This window comes from Myodes glareolus, chromosome 12 (genome assembly GCF_982192425.1).
Source record: "Myodes glareolus chromosome 12, mMyoGla1.1, whole genome shotgun sequence".
NCBI classification, from domain to species: Eukaryota; Metazoa; Chordata; class Mammalia; order Rodentia; family Cricetidae; genus Myodes; species Myodes glareolus.
In genome coordinates this window covers 27,222,379-27,248,514 of record NC_142037.1, presented here as the reverse complement: position 1 = coordinate 27,248,514, position 26,136 = coordinate 27,222,379, and the positions used below count along the sequence as shown (strand labels likewise).

General features: G+C 42.0%; 1 protein-coding gene across 8 annotated transcripts in view; it reads left to right on the top strand.

The window, feature by feature from the left end:
* The first annotated feature begins 262 nt into the window (after positions 1–262).
* Positions 263–26,136, top strand: part of LOC125392485 (uncharacterized) — a 55,878-nt gene continuing 30,004 nt past the window's right edge. For 2 of the 8 annotated variants that reach the window (XM_085698628.2, XM_085698623.2), the window contains exons 1-3: positions 263–636; positions 13,113–13,180; positions 17,214–17,255. In XM_085698628.2, the coding sequence (XP_085554754.2) occupies positions 13,138–13,180; positions 17,214–17,255 (85 nt within the window). In that variant the 5' untranslated portion in view covers positions 263–636; positions 13,113–13,137. Of the gene's footprint in view, positions 637–13,112; positions 13,181–17,213; positions 17,256–17,384; positions 17,483–26,136 lie in introns of all 8 variants that reach the window. The other 6 variants (XR_015004858.2, XR_015004856.2, XM_085698620.2 and 3 more) reach the window with 6 other exon arrangements.

Genomic DNA, 26,136 nt, shown 5'->3' with positions numbered 1-26,136 from the left:
GGGCCACTCCGCACGAGGCGTGCGTGCGAGGATACCCGGTCGGGTGGCGAGAGTGCCGGTACCCAGGCCGTGCGCACCACCCGGGCTCGCGACCCCAGCCACGAGCTGGGAGCGCAGCTGGGCGGAGGCCGCTGCCACGGAACCGGGCGGGAGGCGCACAGCCCGGGGGAGCTGGTTTTCCCGAGAGGGCACGTGACGGGGTTGGCAGCGCCCGGGCCCAAGCTGAGGGGGGGGCGGAGGGGGAAGTGGCGAGCAGGAGGCCGGGGGCGGACGGCTGGCGCGCTGTGTACTTAGGTCGTGTGCTGGGGCTTTTCTCTCCAGGGAGCCTGCCGAGGGGCGGGGGAGGGGCCACCGCTCCGCCTTCTTTTCGCAATGTTGACGCAATCTATAAATAGTGGAACAAAAGGACCAACTTCCTCGGAGCTTTGCTGAAACTGCACAAAAAATCGAGCTGGGGGGTTCCCTGGTCCCCGGCGTTGGGGCGGGGAGCGCTACGCCGAGGGAGGGGGCGGCGCAGACCCGACTAGGGGGACACCTGGTCGAGCGCAGCCACCTCTCCGCTCGAGCCCTGCGCTCCAGTGCCCCCGCTGGCTGGAGAGCTCGCCCGGACCGGGGGTCTTCCTCCGCCGCTGACAGGTCAGTGCGCGCCGCCCCTTTCAACACTGGCTGCTTTTTCTCCCTCCTCCAACCTCCACTTTTAGAAGGGAATCGTGCGCGCGGGGAGGGGGGGGGCGCAGAAAATAGAACGAGGCGCTGCAGGAACAGCCAAAATAATCTGTAACCCCAGCAGCGCGCACGGGGAGGGGGGTATGAGTGAGGGGCTCTAGCCGGCAATCTGTGCATGGCCCCCCAGGAGAGACGAAGCTCGGCTTTCAGGGCTGGGGGTGCAGGGCGGGCCGCAGGGTGAGGGGAGGGGGCTCCCAGGAGGCCGTGTGTGCCTCTGGCTCCCCTTTGGGCGCAGACCTGCAGGGTCCGCCTGGTCCTCGGAGGGAGGAACCAGTGAAGAGCTCTGTTGCCGCTGCCACCGCACCCCGGACTCTGGGGCCCACGCACCCTGCGAACCCGGAGTTTGGGGGCAGGGTGGGAGAGGGGGCACCCTGCGCTCTGGGGGCCGGACCTGAGCTAGGGAGACCGCTGCGTCGCCTTGGCGGGGGCGCGGAGTCAAGGGAGGGAGAGGGCGGAGCTGGCGCTGTTGACAGCCGTGCGGGCACTGGGAGGGTGAAAGTTGGGGAGAGGAGGCGGGAGAGGTGGGAGTCTGGCTGGGGGGCGGGGAGCGCGCGCGCGGGATTCGGAGGGGCGTGGATCACGTGATGGGCAGCCGCCCCCGCTACAGGCTGGCTGTAGGGGTGACGTCACCACCCTGCCTGCAGGGGGTGGCACTTCCGTTTTCTTTTACCCCAGGGCTGCTCCTCAGCTCCTGGCACCCTGAGAGGGTTGAGTAGTCGTCTGAGGTCATCAGGTGGTTTGGCAGCTATTGGGAAGCCAGCGCAGGGGTCTGAAGCTGAAGCCAGGCGACCTCGCGATTCGCCCCATTGTGCGTTCAGTGGGCGCGGACGGTGCCGGGTGCCAGCCCCCTGCGGCTCCCAGCTCCAACAGGGCGGGGAGGACTTTGTGCGGTCAAGGCTGAGTCTGGCCACCAGCTGGATCCTGAGTTCCGAAGAACTAGGGTCTCACTCGCCGGACTCGCCCTCCGGGCGCCAGGTGGTTAGGAACCCATTCTGTGGCTGGGCTCCATGGCCCGGCTTGGTGGGTGTGTGGTCAGAGTCCTCACCACTGGAGCGACTCAATTCCAGCAGCCCTTAAGAGCTATTTTTGAGGAAACTCTGGGTTCTGGTGACTCAGCTCCGTGAGCGCTATTTATAGGTAGGTGAGTTAAGAACAGGGAAATACGCTTCGCTAGGATCAGTCCGCCCTATTACAGAAAAGATCTCTGTCTGTTAAGAAGCAACAATTAAGTCTTCCGAAAGAAAACTTTGGTTCTTAGAATATGTGTTGTAGCCAGGTGGTGGTGGCGCAGGCATTTAATCCCAGTACTAGGAAGGCAAGAGGCAGGCGGATCTTTGTGAGTTCGATGCCAGCCTGGTGTACCTGGTGTATGTAGTGAGTTCCAGGACAGCCAAAGCTACACAACCTGTCTCAAAAAAAAAAAAAAAAAAGTAAGACACTGTTCAGGAGACAACTCAGAACAAGGTGAATGGAGAATTTTCCGGAGTAAATGGAGAATTTGGGAACTGTCATGACCATTAACTGACTTTTGGATGGAGGTTACTGAACCAGGAGTAAAGACTCAGTGGCTCTCCTAGACAGATGAAGCATAGAATACCCACGTTGGAGAGAATTAAATCAGGGGAAACTAAATGCTGACAATGACCCTACACAATATTCTGTAACAGGAAGGTATGCGTGACATTTATCTAGCGTCAAAAGGCTGCCCTGGTGGAATTATACCCTTCATGTTTATCACCAAATTTCTTCCAAGAAAGTGCAACAGAAGCGTGTATTATACCCTGCATTTCCTCACTAGTGTGTAAATATGCCACACAAGTCATTGCTTGTTTGGGTTTCATAATTTTAATACTTACATCCCACACTCTCCTCCAGCCTCAGCTTTAGAATCTCGGAGGCATATGCTAGAGTGTAAGGTTGCCAGCCAGAAGGCAAGAGTTGAGTGAGCTCTCTTAGCCTGCACAGCTTCCCATAAGTAGTGTGACCTGGGGTGTCTCTTGAAAGAAAGATGATTTCCTGTGTGGCCAAAGTTAGGTTAGCTAAGAATAAAAAGGAGCATCCTAAGAACAAAGCAGAGTGCACACTGGGGCCTGTAGTCAGCTAGATAGATGTGGGTATGGATGGTGGGCAAGGTCTTCATAATTGGTAAGAAGGAAGCTGGACAAATAGATGGTCAGGTTTTTCGTTATTCAGAGTAATCATGCTGAGGAATTTGTATTAGTGCCTGAGTCTGAATTTTTATTTTTAGCATTTCAGGGTGAACAGATATCCTCTTGACAGGGAAATGAAAAAGCGATGTTTTTTTTCCTCTCCTACAAATCAACAATAAAATTTAACACAGAATTTCCAAGGGTGACTCTGTGAATCAACTATTGTGATGTCTTGGCTCAAAACCTTTAGAAAGGGAAAACCTGAAGGTGTTTACTGGAAACGGTGGTCACATGCCTTGTCAGGATCCTAGAGACTTAAAAACTGGAATGTAAAAGGACTGGGGGCCACAAAAAAGGTGCTAGAGCCTCTGCCGTGTACCCAGAGACAGGAGGACTGGAAAGATGATTCCAAGAGAAGTCATTAGCTGTTTGATGGCAAGGTCTCTGGGTGGGAGAGGAGGCTCCGACCTCAGGGCAGGAGAAGCAGCACATCATTTAAACTATGGGAGACCTTTCCCAGGGGTGCTGGAGTCTAGCTCTCTGTGATCTCTGAAATGTAGGTGGTAGCTAAAGCCAGGAGAAGGCTAAGAAGACCAGGAGGCTGTCTAGTTAGCCAGGAACTCTGGGAATCCTCACGGTTAGGGCAAGTCTGGAGCTTTAAAGCAGCAGCTAAATTAAAGCGATGGTGTCCTTTGTTCCTGGCTATCATAACATCAATCCTGCTGTCTGAGAATAAAGAGAACTCTGTTGCTCCTTTCATAAGACCAAAAAAAGCCAAGCATGGTGTTTAGTCCCTGTAACAGCCTCCCTTTGAGAGGAGTTCAAGGCCAGAATGTACTAAAGAATATAGCTGTCTCAAAATCAAAATGGACAGAAAAGACTTAGACTATTTGTGGAAAAGAAATCCTAAGAGTTGCATGTACTCCTCCCATGTTTACAGTACATTCTGAGTTGTTTTTCTTTAAAATCGACCGTTACTTGGCAAATGGGCTTTAACTATGTCTAGGGAACTAAAAGTACCACCATTATGGGAATAATCAAGGTAAATCACATAATCTCTAGAACCTAGTATCTTTAACAATTCTCTTTAAGCTTTTATTATTTTTGTGTCTTTAGTGTTAGGTTAAATATGCTTCCTTTCTTTTAGAGATAGAAATAGTGGTTGGGCTATTTTAATAATTCATATTCTAAAGGAGATTCAAAATACTCTTATAGTTGCATAATTATATTTATGAGTCAAAAGCACTATAAGTTCGTAATATGTACATTTTTAAGTAAGTATATCCAGGGGCTGGAGAGATGGCTCAACTGTTAAGAGCATGTACGATTCTTCCAGAGCACTGGAGTTGGCTTCTCAGCACCTTTGCTGGGAAAACTCAGAATTGTCTATTACTCCAATTCCAAGGGCATTTGATACCTCTGGCCTCTGTGGAACTTACATGCACGTGCATGCGTGCATGCACACACACACACACACACAATATAATTAAAGATAATAAAAGTAGATCTTTAAAGATCAAGTATATATATATAGTGGACAAATATATATTTATGAGCCCTTTGTGGATCACTTAATGATTTTTTTTGAAGTCCTTTTGTTTTTAACGTCTCCTATAGCAGGGATGTCTTTAATGCACACGGCATTCACATTAACATACTTTGTTATCAGGCCCCAGACAGTTCAACTTCTCTGTGACTTCACACAGCTGCCATGGAGGCAGCCCAGGGGAACTTAAGTAAACACTTCCAGATGACATAATGCCGTCCTGAAGGAGGGACTTCAACAAAACTCTACCACACAGATTTGCACATGCTGTTTTTCCATAGGCCAGAATGCTTGCTATCCTGGTGTGATGGCCTATTCTTGGTTGCCAACTTGACTACATCTGGAATTAACTAAAACCCAAATGTCCGGGTACACCTGTGAGGGATTTTTTTTTTCTTAATTAAATCATTTGAAGTGAGAGGATTTCTAATCCACTTCTAATCCAGATCTTTGAGTGGGAAAATCCACCTTTAATCTGAGCCACACCTTCTGCTGGCAGCCTCCAGAGGACATGGAAGAAGGAAGCTTTCTTGCTCTTTGCCAGCTTCCGCTCCCGCTCCCTAGCAAGTCGATTCCTTCACTGGCATTAGACCAGCAGAGACATCCAACCTCAATGGACTGAACAACTACTGGATTCATGGACCTCCCATTGGTAAACAACCATTGTTGGCCTAGCTGGACAATGGCCTGTAAGCCATTCTATATATACATATACATAGATTCGTACTGTAGGTTCTGTTCCTCTAGAGAACCCTGTCTAATCACAGATTTTGGTACCAGAAGTGGTTCTAGAGCAGCAGAAGTATAAGGATGAATTTTTTAAACATCTGGAATAGGCTTTGCGCTTTGCCAACACCTAAGTTACTGAAGCCTCTCGGGAGCTTGGAGAGTACTGAGAGCTCATGGTGTGAACTGTGACAAATGAATTTGATTATCCTGATCCGCCATGTGTGAGAAGCAATGGATTTGTTGAGTCTGCATATAAAACTTTTGACAATTTGTGGAAGAATAAGGAAAATGCTGATGCTGGTTGGCTGCTTCTACCACGTCTGGATAAACTGACAAAGGAAAAGAATGAACTCTGTGATGAAATTAACCAGCATCTAACTTTCATAAATTTGAAAAAGGACAGCAGTGAACTCAGCAATAAAACTAAGCACACTAGCTAGTAGCAGCAATATTCTAGCTACTGGTAATAAGAGCCAAGTATGGTCTTTTCATTAAATAAAATAACTCAAACTCCTTATGTTCTTTTCCTTTACCTTTCTGAGTTCAAAATACAATTTGGAGTGTTTGTGGTATGCACCTGTGTGTGCACCCATGTACAAGCATGTGGAGCTCAGAGAGAGTGTTGGGTGTCTTTTACTGCTTGCTACCTTGATTTGTGAGGCAGTTTCTCACTAAACATGAAGCTGGCCTTTTTGGCAAGAGTGCCTGGCCAGTGAGTTCCCAGGATCTGCTGTCTCTCTGTGTCAACATGAGTTTAGAGGGAGTGTGGTCACACCCAGTTTTAACATGGGTTCTGAAGATTCAGACTCAGGTCCTCTTGCTTGGATAGCAAATGCTCTCGCCTACTGAGCCACCTCCCCAGGTTCTACAGTTTATTTTTGAAAGGAATATTTCTAAAGTCAATTAAAATACATATTTCTTCATCATGTAAACAAGGTCTAATGTTGAGAATAAGCCTTGATATGTTTTTATTAATATGACCAAAAATTCATGGGTGGAGATTTGAAGAGAAACTGAAAGAAATTGCTGAGCATTTAGGAAAATATTCTGTGCCACAAATGACCTTAGTTGTTACGTACTGAAAGAGAAAAATGCTATATCTGCATGTTTCAAAATTAGAGTCACCTTCATGAAAAGTATGGTTACTAGATGTTTTATAATGTTTGGTTCTTTTCTATAATCTTAATTTCATTGGTGGTTTGGCTTTGAGCTATATTTAAAATTTTTGATGTTCTCAACAAACTTAGCTCCCATCCTGCTTTCTTTCTGCCCTTTACTGGCTACTTTTCCCCAGTATCTCACAGACACTGTATTTGCCATGTGTGCGTGTGTGTGTACGTGTACACATATATATGCACCTTTCTCATTTTTATGACACTTTTATTTGAAGGTGCATTTGTGCCTTGCATGTGTTTGTGTGTGCCGTGATGCACACATGGAGGTCAGAGGACAGCTTGCAGGAGTCAGGTCTTTTCCTTCCACCACGTGGGTCCTGGGGAACAGACTGAGATGTCAGACTTGGCAGCAAGCACCTTTATCCACTGAACCGTTGTGTTGACTATGTTTTTATTAACTCTTGGGTGATGGTTACTTAGATTAACAGTTTAGGGATGTGCTTGCTGTCTTTGCTGAAAACTAAGATTTTTGCTGGGTAGTGGTGGTGCGCACCTTTAATTCCAGCACTTGGGAGGCAGAGGCAGGCAGATCTCTGTGAGTTTGAAGCTACCCTGGTCTACAAAGCAAGTTCCAGGATAGGTTCCAAAGCTACAGAAAAACCCTGTCTGCCCTCCCCCCCCCCGCAAAAAAAAATCTGTAATTTTTTTTTCTCTTTCTGATGAATATTGCTTAGAGGAAGGGGAAGGTCAGCATGATGTCCTCCTCCTGTTAAGCAATTGTATGTTCTGCCCAGAGGTTTGAAAAGGTTTTCCTTCGTTCCTTATGATCTTCTGCTTATCCCACAGCTGGCTATGGGAGCCTAGAATTCCAGCTCTCAAAATGTACAGGCAGGAGGATCAGGAGATCAAGGTCAGCATCAGCCTGGACTACAGGAGACCTTATCCCACTCACACAACAAAAATGGCTTAACCAACATGGAAGATTATATACCCGTTTTCTCTGAACACTTTCTGCAGATCTAGTTCTCACTAGTTTTGTGAAATTCTATTACATCTTGAAGTACATTTTTATTTCATTTATTATGTTCTAGATGAGTGAAATTGTAATGTGTCACTTTGTTTCACTTGTATGGTGTCCTCTTTGCAGTTACTTTGATCTGTTTCCTTCTTCATTTGTTGCAATTCCTGCAGTTCCTTAACTTTACCTGTTTCCTGGAACTTACTGAGCGCCTGCTCTCCATGCCAGACACCTTTGCCTCTATAAAGTTTATACTGCAGTGGTGAAACAGATGAGTGTGACAGGGAGTGGTGGTGAGGAGAACCCAGATCAAAAACTAGAAGGCAGGAGACACTTTGAGTGATTCTCAGCATGTGGGTTGTGACCCCCACAGGGGTCACATATCAGATATGTACATCACAATTCATAACAGTAGCAAAATTACAGTTATAAAGTAGCAACAAAATAATTTTAAGGTTAGGGATCACCATAACATGAGGAACTGTATTAAAGGGTTACAGCATTAGGAAGGCTGAGAACCACTGCTTTAGACAGAATTGTTAGAAGCTATAAATCTGAATTTGAGAAGAGAACTGAATACAGAGAGCTAGTGAACTAGGCAAAGACCCAGGCAACTTAGATACTGAGCATAGCTTCTGCAAAGGCTCGGGAGGGGGGGAGCACTATGTTCAAGACAGAGGAAGAACAGGCCAAGTGTCTTGCTCAATAGTAGAGAGCTTGCTTAGCATGGGTATAAAGTCCTGGGTCCAGTCTCATAATGACATTAATATTTTTTTTAAAGTCAAATGAACTATAAGGGAAAAGATGGGAGATGAGATTAGGGAAATCGGTTTAATCACAAAAATTGTAGGCCATAGAAACGTTTGAGTTTTGTTCTAAATGCGAGAAACATGTTGATGGGTGCTGCTAAATATTTCAAGAGCCGCCACAGAGTAGAAAGATTGTACCTTGCCAGGGAATATTGGCATACGCCTTTAATCCCAGCATCCAGGCAGAGGCACTTGAATCTATGAGTCAGAGGTCAATCTGGTCTATATAGTGAGTTCCAGGCCAGCCATGGCCACACAGTGTGAGACCCTATTTCAGGGCAAGGGAATGGAGGAAGTAGAAGGATTTGGTCAAAAGGTATAGTAACCTCTGTTAGCAGCTACTGCTCTGGCTACTGGGGAAAGGGGGAGGGAAGATAACTGGGAGAGCTGGGAGGGGGAAGTGCTTGCTACTTGCTGCCCCTGTGCTTAAGAGGTAGCTGGGGTGGTGCTTTGGGGACTGGAAATGAAGCAGTGCTTTTAGGTTCTTTCTCTTGTCTGACTTTCCCCCTCCTCATTATTCATCATTGATGGGACATAGAAAGAGTTCAGTTGGGAAAGTAGGAGGAGATTTTTCAGAGCAGCCGCCATAGCAGCACAGAAGCAGGCTCTACGAGGTCTGTCCGCTGAGAGGGGACAGTGAACTGGCACAAGGAGGATGATGCTGATTTCAAGTTTGGTTTTAAACATAATCACTTGATTAAAATTGGGAAACTTACATCTGACAAGACACAGAGAAAAAATGAATTATAGAAGAGACAAGATGTGTTTTAAATGTCTAGCTCAGAAGTCTTTATTAGACGTTCAAATAGAGTTGTTGGCCAAACCCATGAAGTAGAATCCAGAACTTAAGAGAAGGACCAGGGACTGAACACTAATTCTAAAACTTCTAAAACATAGATATAACAAAACAGAAACATGGCATGTGGGTGAGATGACCTTGGGGTGGGGGTCAATCTCCCACAGACAGGAAGCAAAGATCTGGATGACACACCTGGCCAGGGGTGAGGAGGAGCAGTCCCTAAACATCTGCGAAGAGGAAAATTATCTAGAAAAGAGTTTGTAATGGTTACTTCTCTATTGCTGTGCTAAAACACCATGATCAAGGCAACTTATAAAACTATTTAATTAGACTTATAGTTCCAGAGGGTCCCAGGAACACCTATGGTACATGAACATATAAGCAGACAAAATACCTAGATCTTTAAAAAAAATTCTATTTTTACTGAAAATTAGCACTTAAGAGACTACTCTTTGGCCAGCCAGAGGGCTCCTGGGTAAAAGCTTCACCATGCAAGCATGACGGACGCCCTGAGTTCGGTCTCTGGAACCAAGGTAGAAGGAGAGCACCAACTCTCAAAACTTGTGCTCTGACTTCCACACCCGTGCATCAGCATGTGCCAGCGCATACTTTCCCGCAAACGCAGGGTTTCTAAATCTTGAAGTTGCTACTAGGCAGCTCTCAGTTTGGAATCTGAAGGAGCATTCAAGTTACAGATGACTTCCAGCACAGAACAGCTCCAGTAAGACTTGCAGTCATATACTACAGAATGCTAGAGAAGAAAGTGCACTGTGGGGCCACACCATCAGCTTGTTAGGAGCTGAGAAAAATACCTGTATAATTGAGAACTGTATGCTCCAATATACCTACCTAGCTATTTCAGTAGAGGAGGCTCTTAACATTCTTGTTACAGACAAAAAAAAAATAGTGATGGTTACATACTAAACAAATCCAAGAAAAAGACTTGATTGGGGACTTCATTTTTACTTTCTTAGATTTTCTTAAGATTTAAGTTCGTTTTATAATGACATTTTATTTTTTAAATTATTTTTTAAGTGTATGTGTGAGTATATCTGGGTACCTGTGAAGGCCAGAAGACGGTGTCAGAGTCCCTGAAACCTGGAATACAGTGTGAGTGCTGGGAACAGCACCCCCAGTCCTCTGGAAGGGCAGCGAGTGTTTAACCACTGGGCCACCTCTCCAGCCTTTGTTTTAGGGTTTTTAGTAAATAGCATTTCACTGTTGTTACTATAAACACACAAACTGCCTTTACACTCCTTGGTCTTGTCCACAATAAAACCCATGAACAATGAGAGTCAGTGTGGCTAAGTGCATCACACCCCTCCTGGAAAGAATGTTTACACATACCCACAGCCTCTAAACTGGAAATACACTCACGTGTTATAATATAAATGGTACCCACCAAAATTGTGTGCTATAAGGACATTGCATATATTTTATATATTACATTTGTTTCTTTCTGAAGGAAACCAATAGTTCAACAAGGAGTTTTGAAGGCACTTCTTCACTTAGCCTTTTAAAATTGAATGCTCCAAGACTTCCTCAGGGTCTTCTGTTTTAGTATGTTGGAAGGAGAGTTCTGAAGTTTTTTTTTTAATTTTTTTTTTAGACAGGTCTCATGTAGCCCAGACTGACCTAGAATTTGATATATAGTCAAAGATGACCTGGAACTCCCTGACTACCTAGAAGTGTCAAAGGCTTTGAGCATGCTAGGTAACCACTGTCCCAACTGAGCTGCACTCACAGCCCAGAAGGAAAATCTCTTAGGGGGGTGGGTCTCAAAATAACAGACCTCATTCCATGCACTCCACTGACTATAATTTAGTCAAATAATGACTATACCTAACAGGGAAAATAACATATGATGTTTCTCTATATGGCCAAAAGTGAGAACATGACTGTTGCTGTCTAGCTCAGAACTGTTATTTGCTTTGGTGTTCACCATTGCCACTACCAGTACACAAATTCTCAACTGGGAAGTGGCTACCAAAACCAAAAAATCCTCAAACTATCCTGCAACTGAGTTTTTAATAGTATTTCATGGCCAAACTTCTGAAATTATAAACAGGAAGTCTGCTATATAAATGTCAGTAAAACAAAGCATTCTGAAGCTGAGGTTTTATCTTCTTCATAGCTTCATGCTGATGTGTGCTTCTGTGTGCACTAGAAAGGACATACAATGACGGCAGCACTCTGACAGCCTGGCACACTGGGGAAGACCTGTGGAGCACCCTGCATGCTGGCACTCTGACAGTGGAGGGAGAGGCTGTGACTAGTAAAACTGCTGTTCCGGGGCCACCACTAGAACCCGCTTCAGTATTTGCTGCCTGACTCTAGTGTTGGAAGACGATGGGTGGAGAAGGGGCCAGAGAACAACTTACTCTCACTTTAGCTATTTGAAAATCTATTGTAGAAAACTTGAGTTACACTTTTATAGTCTTATTCTGACGCCTCAGCAACCCTCTGGCTGTGTTCTACCGCATTAATTCCTTCAGGAGGCAACAAGGGATAGTTTAAGTACTGCAGAGATCCAGGATAATTTTTCCTGTTACTCTGTAAAGAATAAACTAGGGATTTTCCTAAAGCTAATTATTCATATTAACTATGTAACATGATTCCCATAAAAATGTCTACGAAAATGCCAAGACTTAAATGACTAGTGTACAGTTTTTATATTACTTTGTTTCTGAAACATTGTTACCAACATATAAATGATTTTACAACTTTATATGCTTTTCTTTAGGAAACTTTCTTGTTTTTAAGCTGAACATTGAGGGAGCAATTTATTAAAAATCATACATAATATGAATAAAATAACAAAAACTATAGAATTTTTGTATCTAAGTTCCCTTGAAAGACCACAGACATTGGAAAATGTCTTAGAAGACAAAAAGGAAGCCTGATTTTGTCTATTGATAGTGTCTACTTTTTTTAAGAGAAGATCTCACATAGCCCAGACTGGCCTCGAACTCATAACGTAGGCAAGGCTGGATGTGAACCGGTCTGCTTGCTATACCACCTGAGTGCTAAGATTACAGGCAGCAGCACCATCAATGTCAGTGTCCACTCTTCTGCCGCACACACAATGCATATGATACTTTAAATACTGTTTTTTAATTTAACTATATAGAGTAGATAGGTATATAAGAAAAGTACATGCATGTAAAATGAAATAAAAGATATAAATAATTAGAATGTGTAATATGAAAATGAAGTAAAAGCTCTAAATAATTGCTAACAATGTATAATATGAAGTGAATGAAAACTGAAATTTACTAGGATAGGAAAAATATAGGAAAGAGGAAAAGGGCTTTTTTGTTAGATAAGGTGTCATTATATAGATCCATGGCTACCTCAAACTCATAATCTTCTCACTTTAGTCTTTCATGAGCAAACCACCACACCCAATTCAAGCAAATCTTATATAAGTAATACAGTATGTATATGTGTGTTTCTAATTTTAAAGCAGTGATGGACCTGGATTACCAGAGAAAAAAGATAATCAGATTTATTTATTTTTCAAGACAGGGTTTCTCTATAGCTTTGGGGCCTGTCCTGGAACTAGCTTTTATAGACCAGCTGGTCTCGAACTCACAGCGATCTGTCTGCCTCTGCCTCCCGAGTGCTGGAATTAAAGGTGTGCGCCACCACTACCCGGCGAGACTCAGATTTACTGACTGCTTGCTTACTATATGTTCAACACACTAGACATAGCTGGGGAGGAAGAAAGTAGTTATATCCCAAGCATTCTGATAGGCATGAATACTAGAAAGAAGTTAGGCACAGTAGTTCACATCCATAATCCCAACACTCAGAAGACTAACAGAGGAAGAATAAGAGTTTGAGGCTAGCCTGGGCTGTAGAAAGAGTTGGAGGCCAGCTGGCAATTCTGCTTTCTTTCCTGGTGTAGTCACTGAAGGAAAAAGACATCATCATACTTACTCACTTTTTCCAGTGAAGCAGGTTTTCCTTATGCGCCCAGCTACACTTCCCTCGGGTGTCTGATTAAAGCATTTTCTGCCTATACTGGTTGAAGGAGAAAGAGGTATAGTAAGGTAAGGCTCAAGGGTTGATACCAAGAGGCAAGAGGCTGTTAGGAAGAGGTAACTAAAAGGAGAAACAAGTTTAGCAATGGCTTATCTTTATCCATGGGAGGGAAATAAAATAATAAAATCAACAAAGATTGTGACCTTGAAGGTGTAAAATTTTGTCATCAACAGTTGAAAAATTAGAAGAGATATCCTGATGTGGAGTGAGGAAGAGGAGAGAGGAGAGAGAACCAGTGATGGTAAGCTATCAGACCTTTTGATAAACATATGAAAGTTACTGTAATAGAAAAACTAGAATTCCAGGAACTGAAGAGGGGATCGAATGAACATCAAATGGTTCATTATGAACTTAGTAAGATTATCAGTTTCAGACTAATTGCATGCATACCACATGGTTCCCCAATCACAGTGTTCTAAAACAAGCAAACTAAAATCTATAGTCATAGCCAAGCAATGATCCCCTAGGAGGGGGTGGGAGGGGAAAGGTTATGAAGAGATTGAGAACGCTAGATAGGTCCACACCTTTAATCCTAGCACTTGGGTTGCAGAGGCAGGCGGATCTCTGTGAGTTCAAGGCCAGCCTGATCTACAAAGTGAGTTCCAGGGCAGCCAAAGCTACACTGAGAAACCCTGTCTCTAAAATAAACCAAAAACCAAAGGGGGGTTAAAAAAAAAAAAAAGAAAGGCAGAAGGCCTTTATTTGGCTCATGGTTTCAAAAGCTTCAGTCGGTGGTAACTTGACCCTGTCCCTTTGGGTCTATAGTAACACAGTGTACCAGGACAGAAGTGTACAAGTTCCATCCATCTCAGGAAGCAAAGAATGAGGGAAAAAAAATTCCATTCCTGTGCATGCTTTCAATGATGTAACTTCCTCTAACTAGGTCCCAGCTCTTAGTGGCTCTACCATCTCCCAGCTGTCCTGCAGGCTGGAGATCATACCTGAATCACATGGGCCTTTGTGGATGCTATATGAGTTCAGAGTACATTACTGGTAGCCTGAGAGGCGGTGTCTTAAAGGTCCTAGGATTTTTTTCTAATCAGATTTTTTTTACTATGATGAATTTAATGTTTTTATGGTGTGTGTGTGTGTGTGTGCGCGCGCGCAATGCATGTTAGGGTATATGCATGTAGGGCAGAGGACAACTTGTGGGGATCAGTTCTCTCCTACCACATGGACCTTAGGGATTGAACTCGGGTCATCAAGCTTAGCAACAAATTCCTTTACCCAGTGAGCCATCTCACCAACCCTGAATTTGTTAAACAAGCCATGTATTCGTAGGCTAAACATCAGCCAGTAAGAATACTACCCTTGTAGAGACTGCTGAATTTGATTTCATAATATTTTCTTTGGAATTATCACATTTATATTCGTGAAAGAAACCAGCCTGGAATTCTCCTTTGTAATGTCCTTAAGTGGTTTGGGTGTCAGGATAATGCTAGCCTCAAAGAATAAACTAGCAAGTAACCTCTCCTTGTCAGTTTTCTAGAAGTTTATGCATAACTGGTACATTTTAGCCTCAATGTTTGGAAAAAATCAATGAATGTCTTTGTGGGAATGTTTTTAACTAGAAATTCAATTTTCACAAAATTCTTCAGGTTATCTCTGTCTTCTTGAATGAATTTCTAAATAACTATTTCAAGGAATCTAATTTCACCTGAGTTCTATCTAGATCTACCTCCTAAAACTTTCTGTAATATCCCTTGTGATTTAAATTACCATAAAGTTACAACAGAACACTTTAATCCTTTTTGCTCTTTTGAGAAGGGGTCTCTGCAGCCAAGGCTGGCCTCCAGGGCCAGTGTGATTAACTTGAAACTTCTTATCCTCAACCTCCCAAGTGTTGGGACGATAGATACACCCCACCATATAGATATACCCCACCACTCATATTGTCAAGGCCTTTCTTCTTTTTTCTAATCATGCTTGACTAAAAGTTTATCAGTTCATTGATTAAAAGAAAATCAGTGTTTCATTGACACAATTAACTGACTCTCCTTTTTCTTTGGGTGCATGTTTAACTTCTCCGCTTTAATAAGGCAGGAGCCAAGTTCACTGTCTAACACAGGTATTTTATTTTTAAATGTCACACTTCACATTTTGCTTTAGTGAACTGCCATAAAATTTGATGTTTTTATTTTCATTCAGTTCAAAATGCAAAATGCCTCCTCCTTCCCCGAGACAAGGTTTCTCATAGCTTTCTCAGACATAGCTCTGGCTGTCCTGGAACTTACTCTGTAGATCAGGCTGGCCTTGAACTCTGCCTGCCTCTGCCTCCCAGGTGCTGAAATTAAAGGCATGTGCCACCACTGCTGGGCAAAAATGCCTTCCGATTTTACCCTGGGTTCTTTTTTAATCAGTAGGTTATCTAAAAGTTTTAGTTCAAAATACTGAGAGTTTCCATATAACTTTCTGTTACTAATTACTAATTTAATTCCATTGTGGTCAGAGAACATATTTCTCACTACTTAAATTACTTAAAATTTACCAAGATATGTTTTATGGCTTAGAATATAGGCTGGTAAATTTTTTCTATAAAGGTTCAATTGGTAAATATTTTAATTTTTATGGGACACATATAGACTCTGGCATATATTTTCTTTCTTTGTAAAAAAATTTTGAAAATATTAAGAACATTCTTTGTCCACATCCTATACAAAAACAGGCCGGAGTGGCTACTGTGCCAGAGTTGGTGACTTTGTGTGTTTCACATGCCGTTTTGGCAAGAATGTACATTCTGCTATTGTTAGTAGCTGCTCCAGGAAAGTAAAATTTGTAATCCGGTTAATGGTGTCAATTTAACTTGTTACATTTATACTTGCTCTAGCAATTTATTGAAGGAGATGTCAAAATTTGGCTGGGGACCTGGCACTACAGTGGTTCCATCAGTAAAGTACTTGCCCTATAAGGACAAAGAACTAAGTTGAGATCTCCAGAATTCACGCACAAAGGGCTCGAGAAATAGCTCAGTAGTTAAAAGCCCTTAATGCTCTTGCAGAGGACCTGGGTTCAGTTCCTAGACCCCCCACATCAGGTAGCTCATCACTACTAGGAACTCTAATTGTAGGGGCTCTAAGGCCTTCTGGCTTCTATGAGCACGTGTACCCACACGGTGTACCTAAACTTACCAAGGCACATAAACATGTTCACCATAAAAAAATAAAAATAGCTGGACATACTAGAGGTGGAATAGCTAGATTCCCTGAGGCTTACTGGCCCACCAAGATCCCCCAAGCTGGCAAGTTTCAGATTCAGTGAGAGACTCTGTAAATGAGGAAGTCACCTAACATATACCCCTAGCCTTCACACACACAAGCACACACCCACACAGCATGAACATCAACCACACCATTCATATTCATTCATATTCCCTCTCTCCTTCCCTCCCCCTCTCTCTTCCTCTCTCTGGGTCTCACTAGCTCCTAGAATTCACTATGGAGATTAAGTTGGCCTCAAACTCACAGAGATCTGCCTGTCCCTATATCTCGAGTGTTGGGATTTAAGGCATGTGCCATAGTGCCTGGCTGTTCTTTATTTGTATTTGAGACAAGATCTTGCTGTGTTGTCAGGCTGACCTCAAATTCCTTGGCTCAAGTAACTCTTCTTGATTCAGCCTCCCAAGTAACTAGGTCAATAGGTATGTGCCACTGTCTTTCCACTATTGTTATTTTCTTAAACATTTGTTGCTTTGTTTAAGTGCGGGGATGAGCACTCCACAGTGCACATGTGGAGGTCAGAGGACAGCCCTCAGAAGTGGTTGTGTCCTTCTACCATGTGGGTTCTGTGATGAAACTCAGACTGTCAGGCTTCTCAGTAAGTGCCTTTATCCTCTGAGCTGTCTTGTTGACCCCACTGTTAGTAGTTTTGTTTAAATAACTGATTGCCTTAAAGGAGAATTAAATACTAAGAACAACTCTTATATGCCTGTGTCTTAGTTAGGGTTTCTAGTGCTGTGCTAAAACACCATAACCATAAACAGCTTGTGGAGAAAAGGGGTTATTTGATTGTATAGCTTGTAAGTCAATCACCAAGGGAAGCCATGGCAAAAACTCAAGGCAGGAATTGGAGCAGAAGCCACGAAGGAGTGCTGCTTACTGGCTTGCTCCTCCTGGGTTATTCAGTTTGTTTTCTTATACTTCCATGACCACCTGTTCAGGGTGGCACCACCCATAATGGCCTGGGCGCTCCCACATCAACCAAGTAAATGCCCGATCAACTTGCCTACAAGCCAATCCTATGAAGGCATTTTCTTGATTAAGATTCTCTCTTCCCAGGTGTCAAGCTGAGACAAACACTAGCCAGCACAGCCTACCAAGGTAGTTAACCATTTCTGTCCCTTTGTGTATATCTGTATAGTCCCACGCAGTGTCCTTCTCCTTTGTGTTTATGTCTGTGAAGGCTAGAGGTCTTTCCTGACTGCACTCCACTTTATTTTTCTGTCACAGTGCCTCTCACTGACTCACTGGGCTGCTGGCCAGTGACCTCCAAGAACTGTGCCTGTCTATTTCCCTGCCCTAACCACACTTCAGTGCTTAGATTACAGGTATGAACTACCATAACTGGCTTTTATGTGTGTCCTAGAGATCTCAGACCCACAGGTACTTCACCAACTAGGCCATCTCCCCAGCCCCCATTTTCCTTATGTCTGAAGGACTTAAATATTTCTTTACTGTGGCCTACAATGAAGAGCTATTTTACATTGGACTTTTGTGGGGGGGGGGTTCGAGACAGGATTTCTCTGTAGCTTTGGAGCCTATCCTGGAACTAACTCTTGTAGACCAGGCTGGCCTCGAACTCACAGAGATCCACCTGCCTCTTCCTCCCAAGTGCTGGGATTAAAGGTGTGTGCCACCACCGCCCAGCTACATTGGATATTTCTAAACATATCTTTATTTTGAAATATTCCTTTGGCTGAGAATTTTTTCCTAGCTTTTTTCAAGATTTTATCACTGGTTTTGAACAATATGGTTATATATGTTTTGAGTTAGTTTTCTTATTATTTTTGAGTATTTTTAATCTGTGTGGTAATAGTTTTCAGCAAATTCAAAGGTTTGGGCTAATAGTTTTCTCAAATTTCTCTTCTACAACTGTGTCTCATCTCCTTTCATTGCTCCAATTACATGTATATGAGATCCCTGGAAATTTATTTCACAGCTCATTGATAATCTTGTCATTAAAAATTAATGTATTTGCCAGGCAGTGTTGGTACACACTTTTAATCCCAGCACTTGGGAGGCAGAGGCAGGCAGATCTCAGTGAGTTCGGGGCCAGCCTGATCTACAAAGCAAGTTCCAGGATGGCCAGAACTGTTACACAGAGACACTCTGTCTCAAACAAACAAATTAATGTCTTTACCTTTCATTATTTTTTTTTGTTTGTAACATTTTACTTTTAATTGTTTGGGCGGGAGGGTGGGTTGTAAAGTCTGGGTGGGTGGGTGGACTGACCTCTGACCTCAGAAGAGGTGTCAGATCACCTGGAGCTGGAGGCCCTAGACAGCTGTGAACTGTCCCACATGTAGGCTGGGAACCAAACTCAGGTTCCCTGCAGGGGCAGTATTGGCTCTGAACTGCTGAGCTATCTCTCTAGTCCCCAACTCTTTCACTGTGGATAGTTTCTGTGACTAGGCCTTCAAGTTTACTAGTCTTGTGCCATGTCTAATTTGCCCTGAACCACATTTAGTTGAAGTTTTCCATCCCAAATATTACAGTTTTCATCCCTCAATTTTAAAAAAATATATGTTCTATATCTCTACTCTTCAAACACATGTCATTATTATAATACTATTTTATGCCCCCTTCTGGGCACACATGTTCATATAAGGCCATTTTCATTTGATTGGTTGTTCTCCTCATTATGGGTCACTTTCTCAGTTTCATTATATATCCAATAGTCTTTAATTAGATACTAGGCATGTTGCTAGACATTCTTCTATTTCTATAAACATTCCTAAGCTTTATTCTGGGATGCAGTTACATGACTTAGAAAAGTTTGATCCTTTGGTCTTAATTTTGTCAGAGTTCAGTCTACAGCTCACTGTGCAGGGAGTAATACAATGGCTGAATAAGTGCAGCAAGGTAATTTGTTAAGGTTAGGATTTAGATAAGCAAAAGGCTTGCTAACTGATCCTAGAACATATTTAATCCCATTTGTGATTTTAAAAATGAAGATAGACATCATTTCATTAAAAATTATGCTCTGAACCAACAAAAATAATTATACTCTGAAAAATCAAGTATGAGAAATTTAGGGCACTGAACATTCCTGAAGTTCTTTGTGAGTAAAGGTGACTTTGGATTTAGAACTGCCCTGAAGCAATGCATAAAATTGTGAATATAGTGTTAAAAAATATAGACATGGGGAACAAACTTGACCATACATTGCAACTCAATCCTACCAAACTAAAATATGCAAAAGCCAAGAGAATTATACAGCTGCACTGGATACTATCTTTTTCCTGTTGTCTCACAGTTTCCAGGTAGTTTAAAAATGAATCACCTAGAAGGTGGAAAGGGGAAGGGGTAGGTGATATAGTTGTATTTTAATTAAAAATGTATAAAAATAAAAAAGAAAGCATGGTGGCGCACACCTTTAATTCCAGCACTTAGGAGGCAGAAGCACACAGATTTCTGAGTTCGAAGCCATCCTGGCAGAGCAAGTTCCAGGACAACCAGGACAGCCAGAGCTACACAGAGAAACCTCTTTTCAAAGAAAAAAAAATAATTAATAAATATAAAAAAGAAAAAAAATCACCTGAGACAGTCACAAGTTAGGGAGACTATCTCGTAAGATCCTTGCTTGGTGTCCTATCTGCATGCGTGAGCTTATTAATATTAGAGTTCTATTGTTTTTAATTAAATATTAAGAATAATGCTATCCTAAACAGATTCCAGTACTAAAATTAAATTCTACCTACCTCTTCCATGTGCAAACACCAGACCATTGAATGGGCACAAGCCAACAGAATTATTTTTAAGCCTATAGCTGATGGCAAATTCTAATGTTCTGAACAAAATCTAGTCTCTAATAAGCTTGGGTCTACTCTTTCCCTCCCCTGAAATATTAGCTTCAGGGGATGTACATGTTGTATGAAGCTCTTTTGTTTTACTGAATCAAACATTTATCACAGAGGAGAATCTCTGTTTGGCCCACCAGCTGGAATTGAATCACCTCTACAGAATAAAACAGGGTGACTAGGCTTAACCCTTTACCTTTTTAGATTTCCCTTTTAGAAATAATAAAAACCGGGCAGGCAGTGATGGCGCACGCCTTTAATCCCAACGCTCGGGAGGCAGAGGCTGGCGGATCTCTGTGAGTTCCAGGACAGGTTCTAAAGCTACAGCAAAACCCTGTCTCAAAGTCAAAGCTTGAGAAAAAAAAAAAGAAGAAATAGATAATAAAAACCCTTGCGTATTGTAGAGGATTACTAGAACAGGAATCCTGGGAAACAGAAGACTGCTGAATGGTTCTGTGACCCTATTCTTTCTTCTACCAACAAAAGAGGGATTTTTATTCTAGCCTTCTCACATTCAATACCACATTTATACCTCTTATTTTTTTCTAAAATTATCCTGATCTGAGCTGAATGACTGATTTGCTAAGCTTTAGGGATGAGAAAATTTTCACGTTCTGCTCTGTTCCTTGGGAAACACCCTAAGTTTTGTCTGTGTGTCTTTCCTATGGTAGTATGCTCAGTGTAAGGTCTACCCTCTTAACAGGCTTTTAAGTATACCAAAATGTTCTTAATGTATTAATAATTGGAAGTCCTAAAAGTTACATTTCCCCAAAAAGGAGGAAAAAGAAAGGAAAACCAAAGGGGGAAAGGAAAGAGAAGGACTGAAGGAAGGGAAGGGAAGAGACTAGTTATGCATTGGATGGTGTGAGTAGTTTGAGGAGGGTACAAAGAGTCTCTTATACTTGGGAAGACCCTCAGTTTGGAGCTTGAATCCATATTTTACCTCAGTGTTGCCATAATTTGTCAGCATGGGCCACAGTCCCCTGAGGTTACACTTGGACGTAAAGAATAAAGTTATTACAGCCAGACAGTTTGCAAAGCAAGGCTGGGTGCTACAAGCCTGTAATCTCAGTGTTTAGGAAGCCGAGGCAGGGGGATGGTGATTTAGAGGCCAGCCTCAGCTACAGAGTGAGACCCCATCTCAAATGTCCTTATTCATAGACAGATGAAAAAAATCACTACTCCTTGGAATGTGTATTTTGCATAGCACGACTATTTTGTGCACTTGTAATGATGAAGTGTGCGATAATTCAAAGGGATGCTTCTGAATTCATTCTGATTTCTCAGTTTCTGTGGCACACTCATGTTCAAGGGAGATAAGCATCAATTAGTCTACTCCACAGCCTTCTATAAATAGCCTGGCTAAGCTGTAAAGGAAACTAAAAGGGACATGTTATACAACCACAAAATGGCCTAGAACCTTGCCTCTAAGAGTCCAGCTTGGACTACTGCAGGGGTGGGGAGTGGGACTGTTTCTGTGGACCCAGAGGATTAAAAGCCACTAGGGGAGAAAAAAACATGGGACTCTTCCTAAAACATCATGTTACACTCAGACTTTGGAAAACACGGCATAATCACTATACTTAAACCAATGGAATATTCATGCTAAATTTAGGACAAAACATAAAGCTAAAGAAAAGCTAGTTTGGGGCCAAATTTTTAAGGCACTTTTTCACTCTTCTAGTAACCATACTTTTGCTTAAAAAACAAAAATAAAAAAACAAACAAAACTATTTGAGGTGCAATAGCTTTAATGACTACACAGAACTTTGCTAGATGGAGATGGAGAGCAATGATGGTTATTAACATTATGAATATATTTAATACTTCTTAACTGTCTACTTAAAATGTGTTGGACTTATTTTTATGTTATAACTGTTACATACAGTCTTGTTTTCTGCCAGATTTATCTTGATTTTTTGTTTCTTTAAAATTAGGTGTACCATCTCTATTTTCCTGACTTCACAGGGACTTAAGAGTTAATAGTATGGGGTCATCAACTAACTAAACATCAACAGCAAAAATTTAAAGATTAAATTAACATAGGGTTCTTATGACCAAAAAATAATAAATAAAAACATGTTCCCCTAAGAGCTATAAACTCACCTGTTTGCATAAGTTTCTTCAGAGCTGTTTTTAATAGTCACCCTATTTTAAACAGTAGGGGTTCTGACACATTTTATCTTATTCCTACAGGTTTGTTCTAACAAACCTTACACAGTGAGGATAAAAATATAGCATTCAACTCAGCTGTCCTGAAGAACTGGTCACATGCTCTCAGCCGTGGATCCCAGGAACCATAATTCCAATTTCACTTCTGTGTATTAAAAATCAATTAAGAAAGTCAAGCTCATAGACTCCTGATTTCCTGTCCTCCTCAACTCAGGACCAAATGCACCCCAAATCACTGAAATCTCTCTGTCAATCCGTACAATCTGAAGTCTGCTACTCAACATAAAGCTTTATTCCCCTAATTAATATTTTTACATTTATTTATTTTGTGTATATGTGTGCAGAGTGGGATAATGTATCTGGGGATTAAGCTCAGGCCATCTGTGTGGGCAGCTCAGGCCTTTATCCCCTTCACTTTTTTAGACATTATTTTTGCAAAAGTAGCAAGTAACTTTCTCCAAAGCAACAGGGCAGGGTAGGAGAGATGAAAGCAGAGATGTCAACAAGACTAACAGTGGGACTCATGAGCGAGAATACTCAAGGGCCTCAATTTTTTTTTTAATAAGCTGTCAAGGACAGGTTCATTTTTATTATTTCTGAGTCTCTTTTATCATCTAAATTTACTTCCCAAAATCTAGGAATTTTACTAGATGAGACATCTAGTATATCTAAACAAATATATAATTCTGGCTATCGCCTTATGAGAGGGATCTTGTCCTGTCAAATTAATCTAACCAGAAGAAAGCCTAGACTCTGAAGGGTTAAGTTATAAAACTACTAAGGAAGCATTAAAGAGCCTGTTAAGGCTCCTTAGCAAGTGGGGACTCTGTTGTCATCGGGACTGAAAGTAATAATGGTCACATTTAAAGAGCTGTTACAAGTGGGACAAATTTGTTCTTATAGCTTCGGGGTACTTGGAATAGGTGTGTTTTAACTCTAGGATTCTATGGTTCCAACCCTGAATAGGCTCAATTCCTTTTAATAAGTTTTCAGTGTTTGAAAGCACTATGTCTACTGCGTCACTCAAAGCCAGCACTTTCACATCCACTTTAGAAAGTAGGTCACTCAACCAAAGGGGCTGATCCCCCTTTTAGTTATCCTTACTGGTGGAGAGTAAAAAAGTTAATTAGCTCTCGACTCTCAACTATTAATTGAAAATGAATTGTACTACAGTCCATGGTGACTTGTGGTGAGGAACATGAAGACAAAATGATGTGTACAGGAAAAGATAAGTAAGAAACTCTTAGCCCTGCACACTGAGCAGAGTTGGGGACGCTATTCATGTGAATTCGCACTTGGAGAAACTGGAGCTATAAACAATGCAAGGTTCATGTCCCAAGGCAGAAATACACTTTCGGGCACATACATAAACACACCCCGCACACCATGTAGCGGAGTCTATCACCTTTAGGAGTCACGTTACAAAAGGTGTGCACATTGATCTTTCATGAAACAAATCCATTCAACTTGTACAATAAATCTACACCTAAACACTATGTTCGCATAATCTTGTCACTGATTAAAGCATATAGTTGTAAGTCTACAGAGACAGCTCACTTGGTGAAGTACTTGCCTTGAAGGCCTGAGGACACGAGCTCAACACCCAGAGCCCATATTTTAAAAAAAAAAAATTCAAGCATGGTAGTATGCACCTGTAATCCAACACTTGGGAAGTGGAGATAGGTACATCTCTGGGGCTAGTTTCAGACTCAGAAAACAAAGCAAGCAAACAAAATGGTGGATGGGGCCCAAAGAATGACACCCATTGTTGTCCTTGGGCCTCCACAGATAAATTCACAACTTGCATCTGCCCCCACCACAGGACAAAACATAGAGTCCCATTCCATATAAATATCCTCGAAGAAGGATTTCTTTCCAAGTATTAGCTATAGGGAAAATAATATCTAACTTACTTGAACAAAGAAAATACCAACCTAAAGTAAATCTCAGATTTGAGTAGAATACATAGATGAATATAATCACAGGAAAAACTCTCCACATTCCTACCAACAAATTACTATGTGATCTCTAGGTATAGAATTTTGGTTGTAGACTAGATGCTATGATAGTTGTTCATCTGATACTTTATAGACCTTTAAAAAAGAAATTTTAAAATACCCTATGAATTTTTCTAAGTAAGTACAGCAAAATACTTAATACTAAGGGTATTTTTATTTATATTTTATTTATATTTTTAAATACTACCACAGCTATAAAACACATGGAAAATGGCAGTTTGCTGGCCAACAAGGTTGGCTTAGTGGTAAAGACACTTGTTGCCAAGGCTGAGAGATAACCTTGCTTTGACCCCAGGGATATAGGGAGAGAACCAACTATTCTACCTTGTCTTTTGACCATCCTACACATTTGGCACACATGAACACATGAACCCCCCCCTCCCCATGACACATATACACATAAATGTTTCTAAAAAGCAAAGAGAATAGTTGTTTACATGTTTCCTATTGCTACACAATTACATAATTATAAAGCTAGTGACTGAAAACAACAGAAATGTATTATCTTATAGTTTTGAGGGTCTGAAATCCAAAATGAGTCTTATTATCACAAAAAAGATGAAGGCAGAGCTGTGCTCCCTCTTGAGGCTCTAGGAAACCCCTTTTCAGCTGCTAGCTCTCAAGAGCTAGTCCTTGGCTCCAGGCCTCCTCCTATCTTCAAACCAGCAAAGCCTGGTTGAGCCTTTTTCTCATGTTACCACTGCCACCTCTCATGCTTCCTCTACTACACTTACTGGACCCCATAATGATGGGGGGGGGAATCTACAGAGAGAATCTAGGATAATCAAGTTTTAGACCACATAGTAGTCTTAATTTCAGTCACTCCCGAATTCCCTCATGTTTGTTACGTTATGTATTCAAATTCCAGAGGTGAAGACACAGCCACCTTTGAACATTCTGCTGGGCTGTCATTCAGCTTACCATATGTACAATGAGCTTTTCCTCTGGCTTTCTTCAGAACCCCACGGCCAATCACGTGTCCCTGAGACTGCAGACTGTTCACATGCACACTATTCCAGAGTGTCTTCATCTTTCACAGTTTAATAACACCCAGTTTCTTCACAGCACTCTATGGCTTTCTAAACTATAACCAAAAAACCCTTGGTTTGAGTTGGAAATTTTTCTGTATCTTTCTGTTTTTATAAGTAGTTGTAGTCATCTGAGTTATACTTCATACTTTGATTTGTAAACATTTTTCAATGTTAACAGGCATCATTTTTGATGATGCTAATAAACCCAGTAGATTTTTCTCTCGGTTTACTAAAAGACAATAACAGACAAAGACCCCAACTTATTAGATATTTCATCTTCAACTCCCACCTCCACTTTTGCTAATATATTTAATGCTGAATAAACATATTCCTGTATGACTTGTTCCAGATCCTTTCCCTAGACAGGCTTTCCAGAATTTGAAATTTCACCAGGAAATGGTACCAGCAGCCACCCAGTTGTCCATAACCAAATCCCGAGGAATCACTCTTGTGAGCCTCCTTGTTGCTACTCTCCATAGCCCAAGACTCCTCACCCTCTGCAGATGGACACTGAATCACAGCGGTCTTCCCTGCTCAGGACACTAATACATTGTCTCCTTCGTTCCCAGCATGGTTTCTCTTCCCTTTTGGTCCAGCTAATTTCTGTTTCTCTGTAAGTCTCTGCCCCGTTTTAGGAAGAACTTACTAGCTCTCCACTGTTCAGCTAGAGCAGTAGCTGAGTAGGGTAAAGTGTTAGCTGCCAAGCCTAACAACTGAAGTTCAATTCCCAAAACCACATGGTAGAAACAGAACTGAGGTCCTCTGGCCTCCAAATGCACCCACTCTATGGCACTTTTACCCCTTCCCCCAAACCCCAAAATTGTTTTGATCCAGTGCTAGCTCTCCATAGTATGAGGTTTTCACAGCACCCTATACTTTCCTGTAACTGTTGAGAGTGTTAATTTGTTAGATCATTTATACCTGTTTTTTTTTTATCTAAGACCATAAGAGGAAAAAGTGG